At 42.4% G+C, this 10,432-nt stretch overlaps 1 protein-coding gene across 1 annotated transcript in view; it reads left to right on the forward strand.

The window, feature by feature from the left end:
• TRPM7 (transient receptor potential cation channel subfamily M member 7) overlaps positions 1-10,179 on the forward strand; it is a 103,069-nt gene extending 92,890 nt beyond the window's left edge. The window contains exons 34-39 of the mRNA XM_083183975.1: positions 668-951; positions 3,714-3,796; positions 5,946-6,151; positions 6,991-7,042; positions 7,178-7,284; positions 8,930-10,179. Coding sequence (XP_083040101.1) covers positions 668-951; positions 3,714-3,796; positions 5,946-6,151; positions 6,991-7,042; positions 7,178-7,284; positions 8,930-9,051 — 854 coding nt within the window. The 3' untranslated portion in view covers positions 9,052-10,179. The remainder of the gene's footprint in view (positions 1-667; positions 952-3,713; positions 3,797-5,945; positions 6,152-6,990; positions 7,043-7,177; positions 7,285-8,929) is intronic.
• The last annotated feature ends 253 nt before the right edge of the window (positions 10,180-10,432 follow it).

Genomic DNA, 10,432 nt, shown 5'->3' on the forward strand with positions numbered 1-10,432 from the left:
GTTAGTCCCCCACTGTGTGTTCACTGCACCAGATTGTTTTATAGTAATGCATATTTTGTAGATTACATGTGTCCATTAATGGGTATTAGATTGTATATCATATTACACAGAGAAAAAAAACTAGAATTTGCAAACATAGAATAATGAATGGTGTGTGTGTGAGTTTGGGGTACAAAATGTGTTCTCTTATTATGGATCGCTACTGTAGAGTGAAAGAGTTGTATGCTTCTGTGATTGAAATGTTCCCCATCCAGTCAGGGGTCTGTTTTTAGTTTACATTATTAATATTGTTACAATGGAATTTGAGATATTAGAACTACAGTGCTTGTAACTTGGAATGTCTTCAGAACAGATAAATGAATAGACTATAGGTAGAACGCAGACAGGGCATGCAGGAACAGTCATTAAATCTTGGCCGGTATGCAGAGTTGTACCGTGGTGGGTGAAGGCAGTTCAGAATTCAGTAAGCCTGGGTTATGTTGAGCACACATTGTTAGACACTGAACCAGGCTAGGAGGCGAGAGACATGGAGCATAGGTGGCATGGACTATCCATAGGGCTAGGGATCGAACATGAGAAAGTAGGGCCCGGTCTGGCAAATCTTATACAGTATATATAACATCTGATTATGAAATGCCTCAAAATGGTCTTTGTGTACATATTACAGTAGAGCTGGTGACGGTGTATCGACTGGAAGAGAGTTCCCCCAGCATCCTAAATAACAGCATGTCCTCCTGGTCACAGAGGGGACTCTGTGCCAAGATTGAGTTTCTGAGTAAGGAAGAGATGGGCGGCGGGTTGCGGCGAGCAGTAAAAGTGGCGTGCACCTGGTCTGAAAATGACATCATGAAGGCTGGGAACCACTATATCATCAAGTCCTTCCTTCCAGAGGTGATAAATACCTGGTCAGGGATCTACAAGGAAGATACTGTTCTCCACCTCTGCCTAAAAGTAAGTGTGTGAGTAAGTAACCGAAGCCTACAGTATCTGAGTACCTGCTGAGCAATATTCAGACATGTCTTTATTACTATACAACTATCCAGAAATATCAGGAGTATGTGTTATGAAGTTCCGACTTTAATTTACAGTTTGTCTCTCACAAACGGTTAAAGGTTCTACTCTTGGAATTTAAATCCCCATAAAACCAAATCACCTTTAACAGGTTGAAGATGGTGTTTCAGTAACAATTCCAGATCATACTTGAGTTGCCTACCCTCCAGCATTCTCCAGGAGGCTCCTGTTTATGCCATAAATGTCCTGCTGTTCATCATTGTAGTCGTAATCTCCCAGATTCTTCCGATTCAGCCAGGGGTGCCAATAAGGAATTTCTGTCCAAGGAGAGTGATTTGCTGTGATCACTTTGATTTGCTGTAGCTGCTCAGCAGTCTCTGCTGAGGACTCTCATTATCCTCCCTTGTGGGAACCGCTGACAGGAGATAAAAAAGGCAACACCTGATCACACAGAGGGTCTCCTTATTTATGCTGGTGTGTACTCATCCATAATGTGCTACTAATGAGTTGTGACTTAGTTAAGCAATTTTTGTTAGTAATATACTGTATTTCTGTATTTAAACACATTTGTTTAGAGCAGGAGTTCTCAAACTCTGACCTCAAGACCCCACACAGTTCACGTTTTCCAGGTCATCCAGCAGGAACATAAATGCATTCATTAATCATTGACCCGTTTTAAAAGATGCACATGCGGAGATAATAATTTCACTTGTAATTCTGTGAGGGGTCCTGAGGACCAAGTTTGAGAACCTGTGGTTTAGAGCAGTGGTTCTCAACATCGGTCCTCAAGGACCTCCAACAGTGCATGTTTTCCAGGTCACCTGGCAGGTGCACTTGTTATTCATTGAAACATTTTAAAAGATCACAGGTGTAGCTGATTGTTTCACCTGTGATTGTGTGTGGAGACCTGCAAAACGTGTACTGTTGGGGGTCCCTGAGGATCCAGGTTGGGAACCACTGGTTTAGATTATCTGGTGCCAATACTGATCTTTTTTACATTTTAAGTGTATCCAGGTGTGGCCACAGATAACTTAATTCCTCCATCAGTTTGATTTAACAGTCTGTGTTTAAACCACAGGTACTTAAACTCGGTCCTCAGGACCCCACACAGTGCATGTTTTGCAGGTCTGCTCACAGAATCATGAGTATAATATTTAGCTCCTATAATAAAATGTGTCAATGAATAATGAATGCACCTGCCGGATGACCTGGAAAACGTGAACTGTGTAGGATCTTGTTGACTGAGTTTGAGTACCCCTGGTTCAAACCATGGATATCTTTAAAACCTGGGCCATTAGGGTGCTTTGAGGATTACCTGTAGGAGCCTAGGGTATAAGAAAACTAGGTGATTCATCGCGCCCTATGGGCGCTCTTCACACCGTCGTAAGGGGCTGTGCCCCCTTAATTTGTGAACGTTTGTATTGTGAGAAATATGGTTAGAATTGTATGAAAGATGGCCTGTATTGCAACTTGAGTTATAGGTGAAATGTGTTAAATAGAGAGCATATGATGTGGAAGGGGGTGTGTATTGTTTTGTTTAATTAAAAAGCGGTTACAGAGTAAGATGTACATTGATAGTGTGGAGGGTACAGTGACATTTGTGGGTGTGGGGGGGGGTGTGTGCGTGTTGTTTAGGTGTGTGTGTGCAATAGTATAGTAGGGTGTTTTTGAGTCTGCGGCTCCCCACTGGCGGAGGTCACGACACAGGAAACCAGGATGCTGGGTAGTGATAGGGGTGTGTCGGCATAAGGGGGACTAAAGAGGAGGGTGGGAGACACTGTGGAGCTTCTGCCAGTGGGTGAGGGTCTCGCGAATTGCGGGAGGGGGGGTTGCGGGGGTCTCGCGAATGGGGGGTGCCGCGAATCGCGGGAGGGGGGTCGTGGGTGTCGGGGGGGGGGGGGGGGGGGGGGCTGCGAGAGTAATGGTGGATGGTGGCTGTGTACTGTAGCCCTGGCTGGGCGGGGGGAGGTGATGTCAAGGGGGTGGGATGTGTAGAACGTTACACACATAGAACACTTTTCCCTGGGGGGGGGGTTTGTGTATCCAACTGGGCGGGAGCGTTAGCTACACAGGGGATTAGTGACAGATCTGGCTAAATATAGAAGTGCTGGACCGCCTGGTCACTGGAGAGTGCGCAAGTATGTAGTGGGTCTCTCCAGCGTATTGTCATCTCCTAATATCGGCAACTGTTGCTGCTGATATAGAACGTATTGCACTGGTGCAGTTCAGTTTCCAAACTTCAGTTCGATGGGACCCCGATAGTACATGTCTTCTAGATATCCTAGTTGGTGCACAGGTGCATTCATTATTTGCGGACACATTTGAAAAATGGTGCTACGTTTTCACTTCTGACACTGAGGATGTTTATAACAGATGCACTGTAGCAGTATCCGGGGACTGGAGTTAGGAAACACTGCTGAGGGACATTTGCAAAGCTGACTTAAATCTCTTTTATGATTTAGCTAAGAAATGGCTTTATTCAGCAGAATAAAATCTGTGTATGTTGGGATGTATATTGCCCTGCATGTGTGCTGATCTTAGACTTGTAGTTGGAAACGGGGAACAATATCTAGAAAGGATAAAATGTTATAGTGCTGAGAAAGTGATATTCACATCAGAGATTTGGTGGTGGGGGAACCTTGTCTGTCTGGTAGCTGTGCCTGTTGTCAGATCTCACTGTGTGCATCTGTCTTTGCTTTTAGGAAATACAGCAGCAGAGGGCAGCACAGAAAATGACATTCGCATTCAATGCAATGAAGCCAAAATCTATCCCATACTCACCGAGGTACTGATTGCTATGGCCTAAGTCTTCCCAGTTTAGTGTATAGTTTATCTTGTTTAAGGGAAGCTAATCTGATAATCTAGTGTGTTTGACCAATTTGTAAATGCACTTTATACAGTTATTGTGCATTGCTATTTTATGAAATGTGTAGATTTGAATAGATAAGCGTGCGGATATTTATTTTTAACATAAATATATTACATGCTTCGTACCTAGTAGCTGATTTAGAGGTCAATGCAGGTCTGCTGTGATTACTTCCACATAGCGCAGTGTTGTACTGTACTTATCTTTGTGAGCAGATCTCCCATCATTCGCACACTTGTGATTCTTGGAATCACTGTGCTGTTTCCTTGGTGAAAAAGAAAGTCTTTTTAACCATTCACATTGTACTCTTCCAGCCAGCTAGGCGTTGCCCGCAGTCCATTGCACTCCATCTCTGACCATTGCACTCCATCTCTGACCATTGCCTATACTAGAACGCCTCATTACAGGCTTGTTACGCCAATTCAGCCTTAAGTGGAGATGAACCTGAATGTGTATTGCGGTTGCTCTGTGATAAAACACACAAGTTATGCTGGGCACACATGCTACAATTATCTGGCAGATCTGCCCGGTATCTGCTGATCCGCCAGATATTTGCAGCATGTACACGGGCGACCAATTCCCTAATATCATTCAGGCGGCCGGATCGTGCAGCATGTCCGTATGATTTAGTATTTTCATAGAGTGCTTAGGCCCATGTATGCCCTGCTGCTGCCAGCTGACGAACCTTTATCACGTTCCTTTAAATGGGAAGGAATGGGCAGTGTCTCATCTCCAGGGGTGGATTGCCAACATCACAGCTAATACACTGTGAGAGATCTCAATGTATGCCTGTGATATCTGCAGTGACAGATACAATGGCTGTCAAGCTGACAAGCATTTTATCTGCCTCTTTATGCCCAGCATTGCACTGTGCTAACTGTCTCATCACCTAGTGTGTATTTTGTAAATGAACTGTGGGTGTACTTCAACTCTTGCACAGTGGAAAGCATAAGGTATATCAGAAACAAATGTCACTAATATTTGAAGGACCATTTTGTATGGCATCTGTAATAACAGAAGATTGTAACTCTGGGTACCTAGTAGTCTTCTCATAAGTTGCCTGTGGGAGGAATGGTGATTGGAGGAAGGTCAGTGTTATATAGGTCCTGCTGCCAGAAGACATGGGACCACGGCTTACCTGCTGAGTAGTCCTGCTGTCATAACACGGGCAATTATCATAATAGAACTGCATGTGTATGACATTACACATGGAGCAGAGCACTGCAGGGAATATTTGGGCTAAAACATGATGCATTGTATTCCTATCTGCAGAGGCTATTTCATCCTTTATTTATATATTTGGCAAATGTTACTCTCAAATTATATTTTTACGGTTGGGTGTGAAATACGTTATCCCGTAAATAGGCTATCTTTTCTACTTCGTGTTCACTCTATCTCTTTGCAGGGCGCAGTACCCTGCCCACTTTTTTTAAACTCGTTAATCCATTCTGCCCTTAAAAATGATTTAATGTGCGCCCTCCTGCAGCCCCCTGTCGTGCTGAGAAGCTGAGACTGGCAGGGGACAGGATGTAGCTGGAAGAGCTGACAGCCACTGCTCTCAGTAGAGGAAGTGAGTGGCCTGTCGGTGGGGGGAGAGCATTGTTCCAGCCGCATCCCATGCCCTGCCGCACTGACACGATGATAACCTGCTGAGAGCAGCGTGCTGGCTGTTCCAGGTTCCCACCGCCGCTACATCTAATTGTGGGGGGGTAGCACCTACCCTAAAAAAATGCTAGAGTGAACACTACTGCTAATATAGGTCCTATGATGTGTCACCTTGTTATAATATAATATACGCAATGACATCAGGCAGTTAACATATTGTAAAATAAATGAAAATTTTTAAAGCGCCTTGAGTCCTGTTTGAGAAAGTGCACTATATAAATTATACTTTTTTGGATTGTATATGAAATGTTCTATGAAAGTGTTCTTAAATCCTCCTGGATAAGTTGCATTGGTAACCACTGGAGTGTTGATGATCTGCTTAATTTGTGATCATATCTACATTTGAACAAAGTAGGGGTAGATGTGAAGCTTTATACATGGCTTATATACTTTTGCGTTGTAGGTTCTTGGAAGTGTTTCTTTTATACTGTCATTCGGCTGGGCAATGGTTTGCTATTGAAGAGTGTATGAATGGAGAGTTCCGCAAATACAACAACAACAATGGAGATGAAAGCATCCCAACCAATATGTTGGAAGAAACCATGTTGGCTTTTAGTCACTGGACCTTTGAATATACAAGAGGGGAACTTCTTGTTCTGGATTTGCAAGGTAAGAGCCCTATCCTGCTTATGTTGGGTGCAGGGTGCTGACCACGGAGGGGGAAACATTTTTTTTATTTTGGCATTCATTAGTAAGATGCATCGGGAGGACCTGCAACAGAAACAGCTTAGAAAAAAATTATTATAATGTACTAGCTGAGGTCCATGGTGTTGCTCGGGTTTGGTTGGGCAATTAGCATTACTTGAACTTTATCCTTTTGTTTTAAATGTAACCGCTCACCATGCCCATGGTGTGACTGGCTTACACCTGGCTGTGGTGGGCTCCCGGATATGAGCTCAGTTTTTTTTTCTTAACCCCATGTTATGCAACTCTTATTTGAGAAGAAAGGAAGAGGGAGTGTCTGCACACTGCTATATTATACCTATTGGTTAAGGTCTGATATCTACAGTCTTATATACAGATGGAGCAGCTCTCATTTGAACTGCTCCTGGTGATTGTATCGCCAATCGCCACCAGAGGACAGAAGGGGGCGCGCACACGAGACGCTTATGCTCCCCGTTCTGTCGAAGGCTGTAGCAGCCCCCTGCCCTTCTGAGATGGACAGGGAAGCCGCTCCCTGCCTCCTTGCTGACGGGGAAGCACGAGCGTGTATATAATCTCCACCTATTAAATATAATGGTGGTTTTTAAATATGAATAATGAAAATATGCAATAATTTATCAAAATTATCTATAAAAATTCCAATTTAGGAATAAAATTAATTTCTAAATTTTATTTCAGATAAAATTTTGAGTTATGGCATTTTTTGGGGTGATCAAATGTCTACTTTTTACAGTTGCTTTATTGAAGAGTATAATGCATATATCTTCCCCACCTCCTATTTATAGGTGTTGGAGAAAATTTAACCGATCCATCAGTTATTAAGTCTGGACAAAAAAGGCAAGTTAAATTGATGTTAACAATGTATTCATTTCAGAAGAATAGCTCCTGAATATGGAACTATTTAGTTACTGTATTACAAATTGTGGTATGAGCATTGTAGTCTAATTATAGTCTGGCGTAATATTTCTATAGGTCATCGGATATGGTGTTTGGACCAGCGAACCTCGGAGATGATGCTATTAAAAATTTCCGGGCGAAGCACCACTGTAATTCATGCTGTAGAAAGCTTAAGCTCCCAGGTAAAGTGCATGTACTGTATTGCATTATATATCTGTATTCTTTCTACCCTGATTACCTATATCAGTGGCTCTCGAACTCAGTCCTCAGGACCCCACACATTTTCCAGGTCACCCAGCTGATGCACAGGTGTGCTCCATTAGTCACTGAAACATTTTAAAAGAGCCACAGGTAGAGCTAAATAGTTCACTTGTGATTCAGGGGTAGATTTATTAAGCTCGGTGAAGTGATAAACTGTCTGGTTTTTATCACTATCCTATCAGCCTACCTACCTGTCATTTTTCAAACCAATCCTGTAAGTTCACAGGTAGGAGCTGATTGGCCGGTGATAAAAACCAGACACTTTATCAATTCACCGAACTTAATAAATCTGCCCCCTGTCGGTTAGGAGGTGGAGAGGGGTCAGGCGCCGGTGCCTGTGCTGCTGGTTGTCTGTTAGGAGAGGGTGGGGAGACAGCTGCCTGCGCCGCTGACTTCCAGCAGAATGGAGAGAGGGTCGGGCGCCGGTGCCTGCGCTGACGGTATTTGTTGAGCCCTGTATTAGACTAGCACAAGGAGAACCATTGAATAAAACTCATTCTTTAGTTTTTCAGTCTGTAGGAAACCCATGAGAGACATTGGGCGGTATTCAATGAGGCTGATTCACCAGGTTTTTATGGCGATTTTGTGCTGTAAGGCGAATTTCTGACTAAAACGGTGAATCACCCTATTCAATGACCAGATGGCGAATACATTTCAAGGTTTTTTTCGCCATGATTCACCGAGTAGCAATCGCTATCTTTTTATGGTGAAGTGGAAGGTGAACTTTTAAAATAAAGTGTTTTGTTTTTTACAATTGGTGTCAAAAAATCTGGAATTTTATTCTAAGGTTATGCTATTTTTATTCATGTGCTGTAAGCTGGCTGGTCTGTGTAAAAAAAAAAAAAAAAAAATTTGTAATTAAATATATTTAATTCAAAAAAAATAATATATATATATATATATTTTTTTTTTTACACGGACCAGCCAGCAGAGGGCCGGGAGCCGAGCCGCTCATTACATATTCATATATTAACTTCACCTGATCATTACATATGCATGATCGGGTGTAGTGAATATACCCGGTCCCCTGCTGGCACCCCCGGGGGGCAGCCTGTGCTGCCTGGCACCCGGGGAGCCCACCTCCCCCCCACAAACGTTCTGGGGCAGGCAGGGAGACTGCCATCTCCCTGCCTGCCACCGTCCTCAGGCTCCCTGCAGCGTCCGCCGCAGGAGCTGCAGTTGAATACCGGAGCCGGCGAGGCTCCGGAACGCAGCAAGCAGTGGCGAATGTGCAGCGAATCCTAAACAGGATTCGCTGCACGTCGCCAGTATTCACATTGAATACTGCCCATTGTTGTCTTTTAGGGTGGAATGTACCAATATCTTGGGACACATCCTACCATGCTGCTATTAATTGCGTATGTAGTAATACATGCAATTATTAGTGTAGTATTAAAAAAGACCTGTGTCATTCTCATAGGGATCCAAGCAAGTAAACCTTTAGGATTTTGTGGTATCCGTTCAATACCGTTTGTTGCTGCTTTTACTGAAAATAAATCATGGAGAATCTGTAACCACAAGCTTCTCTTTTCACATTATAATTCTCCCTTTTTTTTGTATTGAAAGATTTGAAGAGGAATGATTACACGCCTGACAAAGTGATATTTCCTCAGGATGAAGATACAGAAACATCGACCGATCCTGATAATGCCACCAAAGAGTCCAATTCTATTCGGTTGATGCTGTAACTTGGAAATCACAAAATCACAAGTTGTTGACAATTCTCAAACCCTGTCTCTAGAAACATGAGTAGGGTATTGCACATATGTGCGTGCTGCTAGAAGTCATGCCTATCTTTTTAATACACACTTGGTGGTGTAAATACATTACCTGAGAGGTGCCACCTTTTGGCATGAGCCTGAGTGTGTACTGTCTGCGTCTCCTGCTGCTGGTATACTGCAGCTCCAGAATGCCTTGTTCTTCAACAGAAAATACAGGATGCCTTCCTCTTCTGGCCACCCACAATGAAATCTGCCTGTGGGTACATTTACAAAGGATGACTTGTCCACTGTATGAAACCTAATGAAATGGTAACTTAAGTTTTAACTGTGTACAGTGGCTATCGTTTTTTATACATTTCAATTATAGTTCATTAGTAAAACAGTGATCGGCTGATCATTCTTGTATTATAGAGGAAGAGACAGGGAAAACTGTCCCTTCAAGTTGCCTTGTAAAGAGAAGTGCTTTCTTGTATATTATGTCTGCTTTTAGAAGTTACATCTTCCAAAGACCTCAAACTGTACAACCTGTATATCAAATGAGAATGTACAAAATCTTAACGATTTTTCAATGTATTTAAACTTTGTGTACAAAGATCTTTTAATGTTATGTGGTACCTGTTGAAATGAATTACTAAGTGGTTGTAAATTATGGGGACACTGCAATGCAACTTGGCCAATGAATTGTAACATAATAATATTTCCAATGTTGAGCGTTTGTCTAGAATCTATTAGAGGTACTAAATGCAATTTTAATTACAGAACAAAAATAGGGGGAATTCAATTACGTCCGGAGACGTCCGCCAGGCCCAATCTGTGGTGTAACGGCCACGCTTTATGGCAGCCCAAACGGGGGGCAAGGGGTGCGAGCTGCTGTGCTGTGGCATTGTAACATTGTCATTTTGCACCTTTCGCCCCAATTGAATTCCCCCCATAAAGTTCTATACATTTTTACTCTGTAGTGTATCTTATAGATACAGTACTTATTAAGGCACGAACAAATTAGCTGTTAAAATTTTTATGTTACTCAGAAAAATGAAATATACCGTATACATTTTATATATCATAATCTTAATCTAAATAAATTTATTCTTGAAAGATTTGTGCAGTTTTTTTTCTAGACAATAGTAACCTGTCACTATTTATTTAAGTAAAGCATGTTTTTATTTTTTTTATTTAAAGGAACTTCTTTATTAGAGTTTATAATATAAACTGAATAGAATGCTATGCCCTAACAATCCTAATTTATTGGTATGGTATGAACCAATGGTAGAATTTGTGGGTACGGAAAATTTATAGCTCAGTCCAGAACGTAGTGGTGCTTGTGCTGGAAAAGTGGTGCGCCTGTAAG

This window comes from Crinia signifera, chromosome 4, assembly GCF_055691185.1.
Source record: "Crinia signifera chromosome 4, ASM5569118v1, whole genome shotgun sequence".
In the NCBI taxonomy this organism is placed as follows: Eukaryota; Metazoa; Chordata; class Amphibia; order Anura; family Myobatrachidae; genus Crinia; species Crinia signifera.